The following is a 21,968-nucleotide window of genomic DNA, read 5'->3' as shown; positions in this document are numbered from 1 at the left end:
TCCTTATTATTTGTCGAGTTTTCAATTATAACCATGTACAGAATTTTTATTGTAGTCTTCATCTTGCTATCGTACTATGAAGTACTGTAAAAAAAGGATACACTTTATTAAAAAACCTCCGAAACAGACACACATTCAGGGTTTTGACCCCGGACACAGCTTTACTTGCACAAGGCCAGGCAAGCTACAATTAAGATTTAGGCACATAAAGTAGATGTATTATTCTTCTAGTCATTTTAAATGGTAGGTATACCTGGAAAGCCAGTACTTACTGTAGACTTTTGGCAATACCTACTGACATATATCTGTGTTTCTCTAACTTGTTTGATAGAAATCTGGGAGGTTTTTGCCTCTCGTGTAAATATTGCTTACTAGAATATTTTGAATATCTACCGTCTTACTATTGTAAGTGCTTGGATTTACTCTAAAAAATAGAACTCACTTGGCTTCGTGCTGATTAGCTGCTATAAATAGACCATCCATATTCGTATTGGAGTTTTAAAACAGGAATTTCTCGTCAATTTAATGCAAAAGTAATATATCTCACTTCTGAAATGAAGACCTACGTAGAAAAAGTCAACAAGTCCTTTAAATTCTTCAAACTGAGGACATATTATTGCATCTTGAATGCTATTCTATCTGATTCTGCAGGAGTACGGTTACATCCAGGAGTTTGATTTTCAAATACTAGAATATAGGGCTTTATTTGGGGGATTTTAAAAAACACATAAAAAATTTGTTTATATGCAATTTCATTACGTTCTTCCGAGTCGGACAAATACTTCAGGGAAGGGGGCAAACCCCCTAACCCTCTTCCCTCATTAAATATGGCCTCGCTAGAATATCAGTAGGGTATAATTTCTTTCCTTTTTATCGAAAATGATATTTATCCATTTTGAAAATATCAGCAGATTAGGAAAAAAGGACCTAAATGAATTTTTTATCTTTAAAGGGTCCCAAGCTCTAAAAATAAATCTTGCGGAAAGTTCCAACTTTATGGATATTGCATGGACATTATTAATTCAGTAAGTTTTTTGTGAAGAAAATCAAAATTTCGCAATAGGGATTATAGTGACGCATAAGTATGAATCAGTCGTGCTCTTTGACCAGTTTGACTGGTTTTTCCCAGTAAAGGATAATGGATAACAGCGATTATGTGCATTGCCCGGTAATGAACTTTTTGCAAAACAACTGGGAAGAAGGTATTGAAGACGCTACTATTAGTCAAGACGCAATAGACTTTTTTGAATGCGGTGTTATTGCTGATACGAAAAGCGAATTTTGGGCGAAGGTTGCGCCTAATGATAATTGCCCCCGGCGCATTGGTGCGAAAGCTTCTGCGAACAATATGAAAGATATTCTTGATTTTATTAAGAAACTGGACTCTGAGGAGGTATCAACTCCGATTTATGTGATCAAGTCTCCAACCGAGGTCCCGGTTTTGCCCGCTGTCGCGTATTTTAGGCTGTCAACAAAGGTGAATCGTGTGGAACAACTACTCAAGGTTGTTGCCACCAAGCTGGATGCTTATGAACTGAATTACCCGCAACTGCCGAAACCTGCAATTCCCGACTCGCATGCTACTATTGTTGTGTCGAACCTTCCATCTACCATTTCGGACCCAATAAAACGAAAAGATCTGATAGATCAGATTGATGGACACGAATCAATCACTAGCATTCGCCCTGTTCGTGACAAACTGTTTGTCAATATAGATAAGTCAGTTGCTGAAGATTTCCGCTTATCGGTGACTGGTGCGTTTACTGGCTCTTCTGCGAAAGTTCTAACCAAGAAGTTTTACGGACTCCTGAAGGGAATCCCGCCTGATTTTGAACTGTCCCACCTGATATCGTGCCCTGGTGTTTCTGGTGCCTCTAGGCTAGGGAAATCGCTTGCAGTAAAACTTGAATTCTCCGATGCAACATCAAGAGTCGAAGCATTTAGATATGGTCTCAAAGTTGGATACGAAATCCTAAGTGTTTATGAGTTCAAAGCGATTCCCCGGTGCTGTAACAATTGCCAATCCCCTGACCATCTCCAGTCGTCTTGTCCCAGTGTTACACCAAAATGTGCGCGACGTGCCGGTCCTCATGTTTCAGATAGAGACTCGCCTTGCAATTTGTCACCTAAGTGCGCAAACTGTGGAGGTGATCATGTTTCGTTTAGCCTCACTTGCCCTAAATTGAAAGCAATTGTCAGTCGCAAGTTACCGAAAACAAACTAATGCCTGAATCAGTATCACCAGTGTCCTTCAATATTAATGGGACGAAAAACAAGGACCTGACCATTGATGAACTGTACAGTAAGTTTGACATTGTATGCTTTCAGGAACATCTTTTGACCGCAACGAGTGTTAATTTCCTGCGCCGCAGTTCCGCCCACTTTGTTTTCACAACAAATGCTTAATCTACTTTTGGAAGGTCTTCAGGGGGTTTAGCATGTATTATAAAACAAAAGCTCAGCTTTCTGTCCCCGTCATGCTATTTCTCTGATGAACATTTATTGGCTATAAGACTTGGTAAAACCGTATTGATAAACAATTACCTGCCTCACGATGGGAAGAATATGACATCGCTTAATAAATTCTCCAAAGCATGCTCTAGTTTGAAAACTCTCCTTCAAAGTATAAGCAAAAATGGGTACGAATTTATTATTATTGGAGATATGAACACTGATGTAAAACGTGATTCTGCTCGTACTGTGAACCTACTTGATTGTCTCCCTGATTACAGAATAATTGCGAAGGATCTACCTTTCTCGTATGTGCATAATTCCGGCAGCTTATCGGATATTGATCACGTGATTTGTTCCCCGTTCATTACATCTTCAACAGTGCATGTCCACGAAGATGAGCAAGATATTGATCACCTTCCTTTATCGCTATGCTTTTCGATTAGAAAAGATAGTACTGACCAGGCTTGTGCTCCTGCCTCTAAATGGTTTGTGCGGAGTAATTGGAAAAATGTTAATATGCCATTATATATTTCAACCCTGGCCATTCTCCTTGGTTTTTTACGTGTACCTTTTCATCTACTCCAGCTGAGTGTTAGTCCTACTAAAAGTAATTACGATCTGAATCATTATTACAACCAAATCGTGTGGTGTTTAAAACGGGCTGAGGAGGTTGCTGTCCCTCAGGAGCGAGTGAGGAAAAGTACAAGGAAACCAATCTGGTCGTGTGACCCTGAGCTGAAAAGTGTGAAAAATAAAGCCAAATTGTGGCTGCGTATATGGGTTGCTAACGGTCGACCATTAGCTGGGAATGTGTTTGAAATAAAACAAAAAACTAAGCGTGAGTTTAAGAAATGTCTGCGATCGAGCCGTTACAAAGGGTTAGACTATCCTACCAATAAGAAAGAATGGGACAAAGTGATTAATTCAGCTAATATAAATAACTCGGCAAATCCTAATTGCCCCATTACGCCTTCCGCATGGTCTGACCACTATTCAGTTATATTTTCCAAAGTGAATTATGCAGTGCACGCGCTTTATTCGAAACTGCTTGATTCGGTTCTCCCGCCTTCCCTGACTCAGGCACAAGTTATTCCCGTTTCAGTTGACGCTGTAATTGCATCTGTTAAGAAATTGAAATCAAGTTCTCTTGATATTGATGGTATCAGTGCTTGTCATCTAAAAATAAATTGCCCGTCTTTGTTTTTCCATTTACAGTTGTTTTTCCAAATGTGCCTTTGTTGTTCCCTCGTTCCTGACAGCTTTTTGTGTGGAACTGTCACTTCTGTACTTAAACGAGGTAAGACTCCTTTGGATTGTTCTTCTTACAGGCCTATCACGGTTGCTTGTAATTTTAGTAAAATCCTTGAACACATCCTACTTCCTTTCATAAGTATGAATACTAATTTCGGGGAGAATCAGTTTGGTTTTCGGTCTGGCATCGGGTGCCAGCACGCTCACCGTGCTCTTGCTTTCCTTCTTAAAGATGCTTCGGCTAAAGGGTATGGTCTTCATATTTGTGCTCTTGATCTTTCTAAGGCTTTCGATAGTGTTGTACATAGTCAGGCTCTTTACTCTCTTTATAGTCACGGTATTAACCTTTCAGTTATTTTTTTTTAAAGTTTTGGTATAGTAATTCTTATCTTCGAATTAAAACTAATGGTGCCCTTTCATCTTCTAATGTTCTTGTTCGTCGGGGCGTGCGGCAGGGTGGAGTGTTATCTCCTAGTATTTTCAAATTTTGTATCTCTGGTATTCTTGAGAATATTTCTTCTATGTGTTTTGTTGGTTTGAGTGATATTTCTTACCTTGCTTATGCTGATGACATTCTTCTAATTAGCCGGTCTAAACTCAGTCTATCGCAGATGGTTCATAAAGTTTCTTCTTCTTTTACTAAAATCGGTCTTTCGCTTAATGTTGATAAATGTGAGTATCTTTCTTTCAATGTTCCCTCTTCTCCTAGGCCTCTAATTTTTCAAAATTTTTCTATCCCTCATGTAGATTCGATCCGGTGGTTGGGTATTACACTTACAAAAAATCTTAAAACTCTTCGGGAGCGTGCTGTCTGGGATGCTAGAGTGAAAATCCAGATTGGTTACTCTAAAATTGTAGCCAATCGAGGGAAATACAATCGTATTGCCGTTGGTAAGCTTTATTCTACTTTTTCCGATCATTCTGTTCTTTACCTTTCTGGGCTTTACCCTATATTTAAGAAATTAGATAGTAGCGATATTCGATCCTCTTATTTCCGTTTCTGTAAATTTCTTCTCTATCTTCCTCTGTGGTATAGGAATCGAAAGATAATCAAAAAGTTTCATCTTCCGAATATTACTGAGAAGCTGACTGATCTACACAAAAAGCTCTCAGAAACGGCGTATCGGCGTTTGTCGCCTCACCACGGTCTGATCCGTTTGTATGATTTATGTCTATTGTTGACTCTGTTTTTTTTTTTTTTTTTTTTTTTTTTTTTTTTTTTTTTTTTTTTTTTTTTTTTTTTTTTGTATCACATTTTTTTTTTATTTGTTTTCCGTTTTTCTTCAAGTTTTTACTTCACTATTTATCTTTTTGATGTAAGTGGGTTAGAAATAATTATTATTATTATTTATTTCGCATTTATCAAGAATTTAAAAATAAGATTAAAAGGTGAATTTTCATCACAAGTCCTCCTTAACGACAGCACGACCGTTCATAATTAACACCGCTAGTTTCTGCGGATCACAGAGGTTAAGCTATATATATGAAAAGGACTCTAACTTGCACTCTAACATTGGGCTACTTAACATGGTCCTTCATGTAAAAGTCCTTAATGCGTTATTTTTTTTTTTTTTACCAAACAGTCTTTTAATTTACATTTCAGGTTGTATTTATGGAAATGGAGCAAGTTACGTTGGAGTTGCTAATATCAGCTTGTCTCGGCTTCCATGCCTGCGTTGGGATGACGAGCGAATCAAGCACGTACTGGCTCTAAGAGCAAGAAGTGCCGTGGCAAAGAAAGAAGATCTTTTTAAAGCTACCGGTGATTCTTCAGTTTCACACAACTTTTGTCGTAATCCACATGGTGAGGTGAAACCTTGGTGCTTTGTTTCACCAACGGATATGGAGTACTGTGACATACCTCAGTGTCCACCGGGTAAATATTTTTCAAATATTGTTTACTAAAAATAAATAAAAGTTCAAATATGGATAAAATCCTCTTAATAGACAGTCATAAATTTCACAAAAAACACTGGATATTTCAATCGTATATGCAGTGACTGTCATCAGTAGTCATACTAAACTAAAACAATTTAAGATAATAATTCATCTATACAACCTAACTAGACATTGTTTTATAATCTTATTCTTTCCAAAGCAAAAAATGGAACCAAGTCTCTTTGACCTTCCTGGATCTGGTGCGTTAGCATAAATTGAACTTACGCTTGAACAGAGGTTAATCGCATTGGATGAATTGAACTTTACTCTATCTGACTCTAATAAATTATTAAATAAAAAACTAGTTTTTCTAACTGAAAGTAAGAAGCGACGTTAAAAATTAAAACGAACAGAAATTACTACGTGTAGAAAAGGGGCTGTTCCCTTCTCAACGCCCCGCTCTTTACGCTAAAGTTTGACTCTTTCTCTCAATTCTACTTTATTAAACAGTAAAAAACTTTAGCGTAAAGAGTGGGGCGTTGAGATTGAACAGCCCCTTTCATACACGTAGTAATTTCTGTTGATTTTAGTTTTTAATGTCGCTCCTTACTTTCAGTTAAAAAAACTAGTTTTTTTTTAATTTAATTTCTGAACGTTTTTGAATTTATGCATGTTTGATTTTGGCTCTCCGCAGATAAATTATTAAAATGAAATTTGCATATTCATTCTTTATTTAGCTAAATAACTTTCTCTTATTTTAGATCTGACGATTTTGAGAAAAAAGGGGTGGGGGAGGAGGCCTAGTTGCCCTCCAATTTTTCGGTTACTTAAAAAGGCAAATATAACTTTTAATTTTTAACGAACGTTTTTGTTAGTAAAACATATACGTAACTTAAGAATTAACTTACGTAACGAACTTCTATGTTCTTATATTTTTATTATGTATATGAGGGGGTTTGTCCCCTCGTTAATACTTCGCTTTTTACACTAAGCTTAAATTTTGTCCCAATTCTTTAAGAATGATCGATGAATCAGAAAGGCCATAGAATAAATAGTTGAAGTTACTAAAAATGCTTTAACATAAAGAGCGAGGTATTTAGGAAGAGAAGAACCTCTCACATGCGTAATACCTTCTGTTCGTTTCAAGTTTTAATGCTGCTCCTTACTTCCAGTTGAAAAAACTTGTTCATATTTATTTTTTCATTGTTTTTTTATAATAATACTAGAAAATCCTGCCCCCCTTCATTGAATTTCTCTTCCTCCATGACATATTCCTCCAAGGAAAGATCCTCCCATATAGCCCTCTCCCCTCAACCCCCCAAACCAAAAAAATCCCCCTGAAAACATCTGTACACTTCCGAATAACCATTACTGTATGTAAACAATGGTCAAAGTTTGTAACTTGCAGCCCCTCCCCTGGGACTCTGGAGGAGTAAGTCATCCCCAAAGACATAGTTATTATGGTTTTCGACTATGCTGAACAAAATTGCTATCTCAAAATTTTGATCCGTTAACTTTGGGAAAAATGAGCGTGGGAGGGGGCCAAAGTGTCCTCCAATTATTGTGGTCACTTGAAAAGGGCACTAGAACTTTTCATTTCCGTTAGAATGAGCCCTCTTGCGACATTCTAGGACCACTTGTTCAATATGATGACCCCTGGGGAAAAAACAAACAAAAAAACAAGTAAACACGCACCCGTGATCGATCTTCTGGCAAAAAATACAAAGTTCCACATTTTCAAACAGTTCGTGGTAACGAACTGTAGTAAGGAGCGACCCGCCTCAATAGTAACCAAAACTTAAAAAAATTGATACCAATTTTTCGATAAAATTTGACAAAAAATTTCGATACCAATAGCTACATCAAAAGAATTGCATTTTAAAGCTGATTTTCAATATATAAGTTTTATCAAGTTTAGTCTTACCCATCAAAAGTTACGAGCCTGAGAAAATTTGCCTTATTTTATAAAATAGGGGGAAACACCTCCTAAAAGTCATATAATCTTAACGAAAATCACACCATCAGATTGAGCGTATCAGAGAACCCTATTGTAGAAGTTTCAAGCTCCTATCTATAAAAATATGGAATTTTGTATTTTTTGCCAGAAGGTTGAAGGTAGATCACGGATGCATTTTTATTTGTTTGTTTTTTTTTATTTTTTTTCCCCAGGAGTGATCGTATCGACACACTGGTCCTAGAATGTTGCGAGAGTGCTCATTCTAACTGAAATGAAAAGTTCTAGTGCCCTTTTTAAGTGACCAAAAATTTGAGGGCACCTAGGCCCCCTCCGACGCTCATTATTTTCCAAAAGTCACCGGATCAAAATTCTGAGATAGCAATTTTATTCAGCGTAGTGTAAAAACCTTATAACTATGTCCTTGGGGACGACTTACTCCCCCACAGTCCCCGTGGGAGGGGCTACAAGTTGCAAACTTTGACCGGTGCTTACATACAGTAATGGCTGTTGGGAAGTGTACAGACGTTTTCAGGGGGATTTGTGGCTGGGGGAGGGGTTCAGTAGAGGTTGATATGTTGGGGGAACTTTCCATCGAGGAAATTGTCATGGGGGAAGAAAATTTCCATGAAGGAAGCGCAGGATTTTCTAGCATTATTTTAAAAACAATAATAAAAAAATTAATATGAATAAGTTTTTTCAGCTGGAAGTAAGGAACAGCATTAAAACTTAAAACGAACAGAAATTATTACGTATATGAGGGGCTCAGCTCTTTGCGTTAAAGTATTTTTAGTAATTTCAACTATTTATTCTACGGCTTTTGTGATTCAGGGGTCATTCTTAAGGAATTGGGACACAATTTAAGCTTTAGTGTAAAGAGCGAGGTTCTGACGAGGGGGTGAACCCCCTCATATACGTAATAAAAACATGAGAATACAAAAGTTCGTTATGTAAGCTAATTTGTAAGTTACGTATATCTTTTACTAATAAAAACATTCGTAAGAAATTAAAAGTTCTAGTTGCCTTTTTAAGTAACCAAAAAATTGGAGGGCAACTAGGCCTCCTCCCCCGCTCCTTTCTTTCTCAAAATCATTCGATCAAAACTATGAGAAAGCCATTTAGCCAAAAAAAAAATGCAAATTTTGTTTTAATTATTCATCTGCGGAGAGCCAAAATCAAAACATGCATTGATTCAAAAACGTTCAGAAATTAAATAATTTTTTTCACTGAAAGTAAGGAGTGACATTAAAACTTAAAACGAACAGTAATTACTTCATATATGAAAGGGGCTGCTTCCTCGTCAACACCCCGCTCTTTACGCTAAAGTTTTTTAGTGTTTAAAAAGTAGAGTTGAGAGAAAGAGTCAAACTTTAGCGTAAAGAGCGGAGGGTTGATGAGGAAGCAGCCCCTTTCATATATGAAGTAATTTCTGTTCGTTTTAAGATTTAATGTCGCTCCTTACTTTCAGTTAAAAACAGTTGTTTTTTTATTTAGTTATAGATAGGAGCTTGAAACTTTTGCAGTAGAGTTCTCTGATACGCTGAATGCGATGGTGTGATTTTCGTTAAGATTCTATGACTTTTAGGGGTTGTTTCCCCCATTTTCCAAAATAAGGCAAATTTTCTCAGGCTCGTAACTTTTGATGACATTGATGAAACTTATATATTTAACATTAGCATAAAAATACGATTCTTTTGATGTATATTTTAGTATCAAAATTCCATTTTTAGAGTTTTGTTTATTATTGAGCCGGGTCGCTCCTTACTACAGTTCGTTACCACGAACTGTTTGATACTAAATAGAATTCAAACTAAATTCATCCATTTCTCTATTTAAAGCGATATTTTTGACTAAAATTTTCTTAATTTCAATAGTTTCGCAAAAATTTTACTTTAAACCCTGGTTTCTAGAAATCAAAGAACCTTATCCTACAAAATATATTGACCTGGAAAATCAAAAATATGTTCCGAAAGGGCTGAAGTTAAATATTCAGGTTTAGAGTTTTTCTTCAATGCCTATGAAATAGAGTCGTGATGCTGTGGTAATCCCATTTCCAAATTCTAGTTAGTACGTCCCTCTATATTACAAGTAAATGGGTTCTGATAGACCCGACTTTGCTGCCCCAATAAAAGATCCTTTCCAGAATTTCGATAACTACCCAAAGTATATCTACTCTTTAAAGCTACCTTTAAACCATTACTTTGTAAAGTTCTTTCAAGTTTTTTACTTAGTCCGAGTACATACGGTAAGGAACAAAATCATCATTCTCCTGATTTGTCTTTAAGACTTCTTTAGAAATCTCTAGAAACTTTTTTTTTCTTTTTGAAAAAGTCTGGTTAATTAACCATCCTGGATACATGTTAATTATAAGTATTTTTCTTAGAAAAGACAACTCCTCCTCGAAAAATTTCGGAGAGAAAATACAAAAGATCTGGTCAATTAAAGAAATGATCAAACCAATTTTTACTTGGGAAGCGTGACCGGAGCTGAACCACAAAAATCTATAATTATTAGTCGGTTTTCTGTAAATTTGAAAAACCAGACTATTTTCATTTTTTTTTAAAAAGAGCAGCATCAAAAATTAAAGTTTAACATCCTCTTCTAATTCACCCGTAAACTTTTAATCAGCCCCCCCCCCCAAAAAATTAGGATGTTCCAAAAATCCGTTAAATTCCTCCTTCATATAATTCTATACTGAATGCCCAATTAGAAAAATGAAGAAAAATGTAGTAAAAATGCATATTTTTGGCGTGTTTTAAACTACCCAAGAAATTTCTGCTGACCCCCAGTCTAATGACTTCTAGTGTCTATACCAAAAGAATATACACAAATACTCTGCTCACTTTGAGAGCCGAAAAAGAATCCCCCCCCATAAAAGGTTAAGTAATTTGCTACTTTTTTTAAATTTTAATACTCCACCTCACTCGTTACAAATCTCCTGAACCTGGTTGAAATGTTCATTCTACAAAAATGTAGCTAAAGCATAGCTTTTTTGGTACTTATTAATCCTTACAACTCTTTTTGGGTCCCATCAACTTTTTTAAAATAAAGTGTTAGAGAACGCTTTAGACTCTCTTACAATGAGATTTTGACATTTGTATTTTGTTCCTTGTTTTTCCTGTATATAATAATTATAACAATAGTAATAACAATAATAACATCAATTTATTTATTACTCACTAGGTTGGCAAGTAATTTTACTAAAAAAAAATACTATAAACTTTTATTCATCAGCTAAAAAAAAGGAAAAAAAGGCCACAATGGCCTGTAAGCATAGCTGACATCTAATACGATCCATATCTTTAAAATATTTCATTTATCATCAAAAAATAAATAAAAAAATAAATAAACAACAAAAAAAGAAAACAAAACAAAAAACTGATGGTCATTTTAACAAAATGCGGGCGGGGGGGGAGAGATACCCTTCTCTCTTTCTAAAATACTCAACATTACTAATTGTTCAGAAGATGGGCCTTGAGGCGACGTTTCAGCTGAGGCAGACTTTCTGATTCCTTAACTTGCTCTGGAAATGGAGTCTAGACAGTCGGTCCCATGCATCTGATGACATGAGCCAACTGGGAAGTATTCCAAAAATCATGAACACTTATTTTAATTTCGTGTGTCATAATCATGATAAGAAGAACTTAAGTTAAAAAGTTCATTAAAAATATCAGACACTAAATTATGGAGACACTGATATACTAAAATACCAATTTGCATGTCTCTGATTTTTCCAACATCCAAAATATCAAACTTCTTATATATAGATACAGTGCTATTGCTTCCAAGATCATAATTTCCTAAAATTCTAATTGGCTTACTCTGCTGCACTTGAATTCTCCTATAATTAGACTGAAAGTTTTCAGCCCAGATTAAACAACCATAATTTATGTACGACGCTATTAAAGTATGGTACAATGACATTAAAACTTTCAAAGGAAGCACATTTCTTAGGCGCTTTTTAGTCTCTTGACATTTTGCAAGAAACTAGGTCGCTGTGCGCCTTCCAACTCAGTTCGAAGTCAAGATGAAACCCGAGGTAACGCGTTTTTCCGACTTGTTTCAAAGACACACCGTTGTACTTAATATCTGAAGGTAAATCTTGGGGCTCACCAATCCTCCTAAAAGCTATGTAATTTGTTACATAGCTTCACAGTAAGTTTACAAAATTTAACAAACATATTAAGTCCCTTTAAAGCACTGTTTGCTCGATCTATGAAGTCGGGCAACGATTTGGCAATAACAGTTATAGCAGTGTCTTCGGAATAAAATGTTAAATAACCAAGGATAAAAAATATAGTACTATTTACATAATTTAAAAATAAAAGAGGACCTAGGACAGAACCTTGTGGCACTCTGCAATTCTGTGGGTAAACCTGTGAAACTTTATTATTTATTGCAACTTTTACACTTCTAGCTCGCAAATACGACTCAAACCAACTCAAACACTTATTCCTAATACCCCACTTCGACAATCTGTCCAACAAAATTCCAAAATCAACAGTATCGAAAGCTTCCTTAAAATCTATAAAAATTGTCATGCAAAAATAATTATTTTCTAAAGCACTGTTTACTTTATCAATCAAATTTAAAGCGACATGCACAGTTGATTGTCTTTGTCTAAAACCAAATTGATTTTCAGACAGAAATTCGTAATTTTTTAGATGCTCATGTAGTCTTTTGTGTGCTATTTGTTCATACATCGTTGAAATGAGGGGTAGTATTAATATTGGTCTCCGATTTGGAAAGTCACTTAGATTCCCAGACTTTAGAAGCGGGATGATTTTGGTAATTTTTAGCAAATGGGGAATTGACCCTCTGCCATTGCCAGATTTATCAGTAGTACTAGTACTGGAAGAATATCCGGAAGCCCTAATTTTAGAGTTTGTAGATTGAGATCATCTGTCCCAGAACTGTTGATTTAATTGAAGAAATAATCTTCTTTATTCCTTCAGAATCGCAGGGTTCATATTTTATTTCAAAATCTTGACCTCTTAAGTCTTCAAAAGAAGATTCTTCTGTCAGCAACTCCTTGTTCACTGCTGCTTCACCCTGAATAATTCCACCAATTTTTGAAAAATGATGAGCAAACAAATCACGTACTCTGTCAAGATCTCAAACTATTTCGCCTCCTATATTAGGTTATACTTTTGTGGAGCAGGACTACCTCTGATTTCTTCAATAATAGTTTTCCGAGTGGCTTTAGGGTTTGATATATTTTTCTTAGATTCTTCGCCATAAAAGTCTCTCATTTTCTTTTGTCTGGTAGAGTTAACTAGATTACGTTCTCTCATTTTCTTTTGTTTGGTAGAGTTAACTAGATTACGTTGATCCTTAAACTGTGCGTAGCCAAACTCATTTGGTTCATTGATAGGTACTGCATACAAAACATTTCTTACATCAATCATTCGCCGAAGCTCATCATCAACCCACGGTTTTCTCGCTGCTTTTTTTCTTATTTTCATATTTCTCAATGGGTGCGTCGAGTTATAAAGAACTAGTAGCGTGGTGTGGAACTTTTCAAAAGCCAAAGATGGGATATTCTCCCTAAATATACTCTCATAATTAACCGCACCTAGCTCTTCTGAAAACTTTTTAACGTTCGCTGGCTTTAGAAACACCCCCTATAAGTCATAGAATCTTAATGAAAATCACACCATCAGATTCAGCGTTTCAGAGAACCCTACTGTAGAGGTTTCAAACACATATCTGACGAGGTCGCAAACCCCCTCATATATGTAATAATTTCCGTTCGTTTTAAGTTTCAATTTTGCTCCTTACTTACAGTTATTTAATATTACATATACGATGGGGTTCTACCCCTTGTCAATACCTCACTCTTTACGCTCAAGTTCAAATTTTCATATCTGCAAAAATGTAGAATTTTGTATTTTTGCCAGAAAAAAGATCACGACTGTGTGTTTTTTCATTTGTTTGTTTATCCCAGGGGTGATCGTATCGACCCAATGGTCCTAGAATATCGCGAGTGAATCATTCGAACGAAAATTAAAAGGTTTACTGCCCTTTTTAAGTGACCAAAAAATTGAAGGGCAGCTACGCCCCCTCCCACGCTAATTTTTTTCCAAATTAACCGGATTAAAATTTTGATTTGCCCCTTTTGTTTAGCATAGTCAAAACATCTGATAAATATATCTTTGAGGATGACTTAATCCCGCACAGTCCCCGGAGGGAAGGGCTGCAACCTATACACTTTGTCCATTATTTACATATAGTGTTTGTTATTGGGAACTATACAGCCATTTTCAGGGGGGATGTTTTCGTATGAGGGGGTTTGCCCCCTCGTCAATATTTTCCTCCTTACGCTCAGAATTTTTAGTACTTTCAAATCGATTCTAATTAAATGGCCTTTGTGACTCAGGGTTCATTCGTAAAGAATTGGAACAAAATTTGAACATAAGCATAAAGAGCGAGGTAATGACGAGGAGGAGAACCCCCTCGTATACAAAATAATAAATAAAATCAAAGAATTAGTGGTAACGAACTCTAAGTAAGGAGTGACCCGGCTCAATAGCAACCAAAACTCTAAAAAAAAAGAATTTCGACACCAATAGATACATTAAAGAATCAAATTTTTCTGTTTATTTCAAATATATAAGTACCTTCAAGTTTAGTTCTGCCCATCAAAAGTTAAAAGCCAGAGAATATTTACCTAATTTTCGAAACAAGAAGAGAAAACCCCCTAAAATTTATAGAATCTTAATGAAAATTGTGCCATTAGATCCAGCATATCAGAGAACACTACTGTAGATGTTTCAAGCTCATATCTGCGAAACTGTGGAATTTGTATTTTTTGCCAGAAGAAATATCACGGATGCGTGTTTGTTTTTTTTCTCCATGGGTGATAGTATCGACCCAGTGGTCCTAGAATATCGCAAGAGAATCATTCGAACGGAAATTCAAAGTTTTAATTCCCTTTTTTTCGACTCCCTCCCACGTTCATTTTTTCCCAAAGTCACCAGATTAAAATTTTGAGATACTCATTTCGTTCAACATAGTCTAAAAATCTAATAACTGTGTCTCACAGGATGACTTAATCCCCCCCAGTCGCCGGGGGAAGGGCTGCAAGCTATGAACTTTGCCCATTGTTTACATATAGTATTAGTTATTGCGAAGTATAAAGACTTTTACAGACGGTATTTTTTCGTATGGAGGAGGGGGAGGATCAGGGGTGGGGGTTATGTGGAAAGATCTCTCCACGGAGGAATTTTTCATTTTGGATGATTGTTTTTCCATGAAAAGGACGCCGGATTTCCCAGCATTATTTACAAAACAATCATAAACTAAATCAAATAAACAAATTTTTTCAACTGAAAGTAAGGATCAAAATTAGAAATTAAAAAGAACCGAAAATTACATTTATGAGAGGGTTTGCCACCTCGTCAAAACCTTACTTTTTACGATAAGTTTTTTTTAGTACTTTTAAATTTATTCTAGTCTAACGGCCTCTGTGACTCAGGGGTCATTTTTAAAGAAGTGGAACAAAATTTGAACTTAAGCGTAAAGAGTAAGGTATTGACGAGGGGGAGAACCCCTTCATATACGTAATAATAAATAAAATCAAACAGTTTAGTGGTAACGAACTGTAAGTTTGGAGCGACCCGGCTCAGTAATGATTTCAAATATATAAATTTCATCAAGTTTAGTCTTACCCATCAAAAGTTACGAACCTGAGAATATTTGCCTTATTTTCGAAAATAAGGGGAAATACCCCCTAAAAGTACTAAAATATATCCCTACTGTAGAGGTTTCAAGCTCATATCTGCAAAAATGTGGAATTTTGTATTTTTTGCCAGAAGAAAGATCACGGATGCGTGTTTATTTATTTTTTCCCCTGGGGTGATCGTATCGACGCAGTGGTCCTAGAATATCGCAAGAGAAATCATTCAGATGAAAATTCAAATTTCTAATGCTCTTTTCAAGTGACCAAATAATTGGAAGGCAATTAAGCCCCCTATCACGCTATTTGATCGGATCAAAATTTTGAGATATCCGTTTTGTTCAGCGCAGTCGAAAAAATCTAATAACTATGTCTTTGAGGATGACTTAATACCCAAAAGTCCCCGGTGAAGGGCTGCAAGTTATGAACTTTGCCCATTGTTTACATATAGTATTGGTTATTGGGAAGTATACAGATGTTTTTAGGGGGTAATTTTTGTAGTGTTGGGTGGGGGGTTGGGGTTGAGGTTTTTCAACTTAAAGTAAATTTTTTAGTGTGTGTGTGCCGGGGGGGTGGGTGGGTTACGTGGGAGGATCTCTCCATGGAGGTATTTTCCATTGGGGGAGATAATTTTTCCATGAAGGGGGCCCCAGATCGGATATAAAATAAAAACAAACATGTTTTTTTTCAAATTAAAGTAAAGAGCAACATTGAATCTTAAAACAAACACAATGAATACGTATATAGGGGGTCCTCCTCTTCGTCAATACCTTGCTCTTTATGGTAAGTTTTTTTAGCACTTTCAAATTTATTCTAATCAAACAACCTTTGTGACTCAGCTGTCATTCTTAAAGAATTGGAACAAAACTCGAACTTAAGCATAAGGAACTAGGTATTGACGAGGGGAAAAATCCCTCGTATACCTAATAATAAATAAAATCAAACAGCTTGTGGTAACGAACTATAAGTAAGGAGCGACCCGGCTCAATAGTAACCACTCTGAAAAACAGAACTTTGGCACCAATAGATACATCAAAAGAATTGAATTTTTATATTGATTTCAAATATATAAGTTTTATCAAGTTTAATTTTACCCATCAAAAGTTACGAACCTGAGAATATTTGTCTTATTTTTTTAAAAAAAAGGCGGAAACACCCCCTAAAATGCATAGAATCTTAATGAAAATCACACCATAAAATCCAGTGCATCAGAGAACCCCACTGTAGAGGTTTCAAGCTCCTATCTGCAAAAATGTTGAATTTTATAATTTTTGCCAGAAGAAAGATCACGGATGCGAGTTTATCATTTTTTTTCCAGGGATGATAGTATCGACCCAGTGGTCCTAGAATATCGTGAGAGGGCTCATTTGAACTGAAACTAAAATTTCTTGTGCCATTTTTAATTGACCAAAAAATTGGAGGGTAAATAGGCCCCCTCCTACGGTCATTTATCCCAGAGTCAAATAAAAAATTTAGAGATGGCCATTTTGTTCAGTATAGTCAAAAAATCCAACAACTATGTCTCTAAGGATGACTTAATCCCCCACACTCTCCGGGGGAAGTGTTGCAAGTTGTGAACTCTGGACATTTTTGCATATAGTAATAGTTATTGGGAATACCTCTATTTTTAATAACTCTAGTCATATTAGTATACACTGATAAAGCTCCATCTTTTATTTTTTCAGGGAAGTCTTAAATAATTCCGAGATAGCTATATTCTGAAGAATCTACAAATACTACTACCGTATTGTCATATGTATAGCAATTGTTTGTTTTTAATCAATAATTACTATAATAAAAAATTTAGTAAACTTTCTTACACAATTATATATAAGAGAACGAATGAATTAAAACTAATTTACTTAGCATTTTATTACATCAAAAGAATCGCATCTTTACGACTATAATAGAAACCGAGTTGTCGGTTTGTTATTTTAGAAAATACGGGGAAACACCCCTAAAAGTCATTGAATCTTAAACGAAAATCACACCATCAGATTCAGCGTATTAGAAAACTCTACTGTGGAAGTTTCAAGCTCCTATCTACAAAAATGTGGAATTTTGTATTTTTCGCCAGAAGACAGATCACGGATGCGTGTTTTATTTGTTTGTTTGTTTTTGTTTGTTGTTTTTTTTTTCCCAGGGGTGATCGTATCGACCCAGTGGTCCTAAAATGTCGTAAGAGGGCTCATTCTAATGGAAATGAAAAGTTCTAGTGTTAAATTAAAATAAAACTTAAAGCCTCATGTCTAACCTCATCTGATGTGTTTCTAGCAGCTCTACTACCTATTAGACTGTATAATCGTTCAATCATATCATTTGTATCTAAAAACAATCCAGTTCCTACTTGTGGTATTTCAATGTCCATTTTATGGATTTCAGTAGCCTTTAACGATCTGCTACTGTGCTTGGATGCCTCAAAAGTTTATTAGGCGATTTTATATACATCCCAGGAGAATTGTCCAAGAATTACCTTAGGTACTCGTTTGAATGACCGTAATTCAAACAAAAGTGATTCGAAAAATTTAGTTTAATCCCTTCCTCCTGGACTAAAATGAAAGAGAGCCTTAAGATGACTAGCTTATGGTTAATGGACGATGGATGATATATGGCCAGAATTTGTGCTATTTGACCATCCTGCAGAGGGGGGGGGGAGGCAGGATTTTCTGGGATGGGCTGAAATGAGGATTAGACAGGGTTTTAACAGGATTGTTACAAAGGACACGAGAAGTTCATTGATGGCAGCAAGGATCATATGTAAACAGTGAACGAATTGCCTAACTTAAAGCCCTTATTCTGGGAGGAAGGGCTGTGAGGGGATTGACATCTCTAAAAACATAATTAAAGGATCTTTCAACAATGCTGAGGAAGGTAGACATCTCAAAATTTTGATTGGATATTTATTTGTGGGGGGGGGGGCTGGTCGCCCTCAGTTCACTTTTAACTCTGAAAAAAGAGCACTATAACCTCCAATTGATAGTTTGATAGTTTGGGAAATGGTAAGTATTTTAGCTCTCGAATGGATTTTACCGATTGGAACGAGTCCATTTACCCAGAGCTAGTGAAGTGCCAGGCTCTAAATAAACTTTTGTTTTTAAAATACGAGACGGGGAGCGACTTGATTTCCCACAGTGTGCTTGTTCTTGATTCCCATAGGGTTGTTCGTGATTCAAGTTCCCTCATTTCTTTACGGCCGTGATTAAGTGAACTTGAAAACATCGAGGTTCAAAATTGAAGTTAGGGTAGCCTTCTGTCTCTCAATTCTCTAGAGACCATCGATTGTCAAAAACACTTCAAATAGCGCTTACTCATTGGCGGAAATAGCAGGTTAATTATACCAGCTTGTCAATATGGTCTCTAGGGGTGTTATCGGCGATCTGAAACGATTCTTTCTGGCAAAAAACTTGTAAAAATTTGTTTGAAAATGTTCTATGGGACTGTTCGAAAACAGGAAAATACATTGAAAAATGATTGCAATCATTTTACAGGTTATTGTCTTTTGCTCATGATAGTACCGATTTTCTTCTAAAAGCAATATCTTTCACAAAGTACACTTGTGAAAATAAGCCGGAAATTTTCTAATCTAAGCAATCAGAGGAAATAGAGAGAGAGTGAGAGAGAGAGAGAGAGAGAGAGAGAGAGAGAGAGAGAGAGAGAGAGAGAGAGAGAGAGAGAGAGAGAGAGAGAGAGAGAGAGAGAGAGAGAGAGAGAGAGAGAGAGAGAGAGAGAGAGAGAGAGAGAGAGAGAGTGAGAGAGAGAGAGAGAGAGAGAGAGAGAGAGAGAGAGAGAGAGAGAGAGAGAGAGAGAGAGAGAGAGAGGAGAGAGAGAGAGAGAGAAAGAGAAAGAGAGAGGGAGAGAGAGAGAGAGTCATTCACTTAATGACGGCCTTAAATAAACAAATATATCCCGGTGAATCGAAATTTCTATTCTCGGCATACAATCCGCCCACGAATGAACCCTGTGGATACATTCTGCTGAATCTTAAGTAGAACACACCCGAGGATTTACGTGTAGTCACATACATTTTTGACAATAAAATTACCTACCAGTGAACAGTAAAAAAGGTCGTTAGTTGCCATCATGACACTGAAAAAACTACATGAAAACAGTCATGTATTTTCCATCCTAGGTAATTCATAACCGCGGCTTAGAAAGGCTATACTCAAACATGGAGTTGACAAAGAATTCATTAATATATTATTAGAGCTTTGTCTAGATTTAACTTAGGGCAATTTTACTTCTAGAGAGAGAGAAGGAGTAATTGAGTGACATCACACTTTAAATCAAATAGACCTGTTTGGACAGGATTTTTTAATTGTTGAATTATTTGTTATTGTCGTGAGAAACAGAGACTGAAAGATCTTTTGAATAGAGTCTTAAATAAACATAAAAATTCCAAAGCTGAAGACTGATCCTTCATGATATTGTCAAGCATTCTTTAAGAGAATGTTTTCTTTTGTACTCGTAACTTTTGAAAATGTTCATTCACACTCAAACATTTTTCCACAGTCATAAGATTCTGCATGATGTTTTGCTTCTCAAATCCATTTATATTTTAATCCTGACACTCTCACGGCTAATTGTAGAATAACTAACAAAGCCAAATAATGAAGGTTCTTTCTACTTCGATTACCTTCTCATTACCTATTGGTTCCCCTAAAGAGAGAAGCGGTAACCTACTAAAATATCTATCAAGAAAATAAACATTTTTTTATTTTGAAACATTTTCATTTAAAGAAATAAAATAGTAACAATGTTACTCTTTTTTCACATACCGATTGAGATCATTGTCTTCAATATATTTGACCAACATATTTAATCTGTCTTGTAGTCTATGTATATGCATTATATTCACTGGCTGCAAAACTTAACTGTTCTTTCAACTTGAATTTGCTTAATGATATCACATATCTTGCAAGCATCTCGTCCCATTCAATGGCTAGCCGATGAATTCTTGTAATTTATACTGCAACATTGGGCACTCTTGACTTCACTTCACTTCCACAAGCTTCTTTAGTATCCAATAGAGTAAAAGCACCCATAGCCAAAAGTAAGATATGCTTTCTATAAAGAAAAATCAATATTCGCAATGTTTATGTTCTGGACTCCTCTTCTTCAGTGCAGTAAGTGGATTAATAAACTCTTTCGTGGTTAATGTAACGGGACAGCCCGCCTGTCAGTTTGCATCCATGAGTTTTTTTTCTGTAGTGAAGTGTAAAACCTATACATAAACAAATTCTTGTGTAATTCACTTGACGGAGAAACCTTTCTGGCCGCCTGTATTCATGAAAATTGTGTAGTGAAGCGTAAAATCCTGCTTATAAACAAACTCTTGCATATGCTTTACCAAGACAAATGTCGTTGACCCTCAAAACTACGTCATCCTCATTTAAATTGTGCATAAGTAAACATTTGACTAACGTTTTGAGGGGTTAGTAATATATTTTTCTTACATGTGGGGGCTCCTCACTTGACTAACGTATCTGGAAATACCCTGAGGGTTTTTCCTACCTGGCCTGTATGTTTTTAAACGTTTGAATTTTCAATAACCTATGTCATCCTCATTTAAATTGGCACAAGTAAACAATGGACTAACGTCTTGGAGAAGATCTTGAGATAAAACATCTTAAAGGAAAAAAATATCTCGAAGAAAAAAAAAATCTTCTAAATAAACCTATTAAGCAGTTGCCTAATATCCAGTAGCTTAAAAATAGTGCTAGTACTGGGAACCAAAGGGATGTGTGTTTCACAGGATCCACAATGTCCCCACTACTCCTTGCTCCCAGGTTCTGAGGGGCAATGTGACCCTGAAGGCTGTTTTGTATGATCTGTTGACTATTTTGAACTAAACGGCAATAAAAACCTTAAATGTTAATAATGGACAACTAAGATAACTTATAGCCCTTGCCCTGAGGGCCCTGGGGGATAATCCCCAAAGACATAACTGCCGAGCCTTTCAAATATGCTTAACAAAATAGTTATCTCAAAATTTTGATTAGATATGTTTGGGGAAATTATGGGCAGGGAGGGGGGCTGGTAGCCCTTCAACCACTTTTGACTATTAAAAAGGCCATTAGAATTTTCAATTTTCAATCCAATGAGCACCCTCCAAAGTTTACGTCACCACTCTTTAAATAAAAACCTTATATGCCCCCGGGCATAAAGTACAACCCTTACCCTGATGGCTCTTTGGGGAGGGGGAGGAATCTTTAAAGACTTAAAATCTGGACCCTTCAACTACGCTGATCAAAATGGCCACTACAAAATTTTGATTGTATGTATTTGTGGAAAGCTTGGGCATGGGGGGGGTGGGCTGGTTACCCTCCAATCACTTTTAACTATTCGAAAGAACAATAAAACTTGAAATTTCAAATCAAAACAGTCCCTTTCGAAGTTTCTATAACAACACCTTCTATACGTAGTGTCCTGCTCTAAAAAAATAATACATTCGAGCCCATATCGCTCTTTACTCAGGCAACACGATTACGCCGTCTATGGACTATCTTTAGTCTATGTCTATTTAGTCTTTTGCTTATGGAATATCTTTAGACTATTTTTTGAGCAAATTTTTTATCAGATGCATTTCAAGAAAATACGACAGGGGGGGGGGGGTATCTGCCCTCCTATCAATATAACTCTTAAAAAGGTACTAGAATTTCTGATTACCAATCCAATGTGCCCCGTCCGAGGTTTATACGACCACCCTATTTATGAAAGCCTCAAACCCTTGCCCTGAGGGCTTTGGAGTTGTCA

General features: G+C 36.1%; 1 protein-coding gene across 1 annotated transcript in view; it reads left to right on the top strand.

Moving 5' to 3' along the window:
* Nucleotides 1-21,968, top strand: part of LOC136032122 (neurotrypsin-like) — a 121,207-nt gene that overhangs the window by 28,378 nt on the left and 70,861 nt on the right. Inside the window, exon 8 of the mRNA XM_065712288.1 lies at nucleotides 5,309-5,581. Within this exon, the coding sequence (XP_065568360.1) occupies nucleotides 5,309-5,581 (273 nt within the window). The remainder of the gene's footprint in view (nucleotides 1-5,308; nucleotides 5,582-21,968) is intronic.

This window comes from Artemia franciscana, chromosome 10 (assembly GCF_032884065.1).
Source record: "Artemia franciscana chromosome 10, ASM3288406v1, whole genome shotgun sequence".
In the NCBI taxonomy this organism is placed as follows: Eukaryota; Metazoa; Arthropoda; class Branchiopoda; order Anostraca; family Artemiidae; genus Artemia; species Artemia franciscana.
Note: the sequence above shows the minus strand (reverse complement) of the source record. Positions and strands in the feature narration are given on the sequence as shown.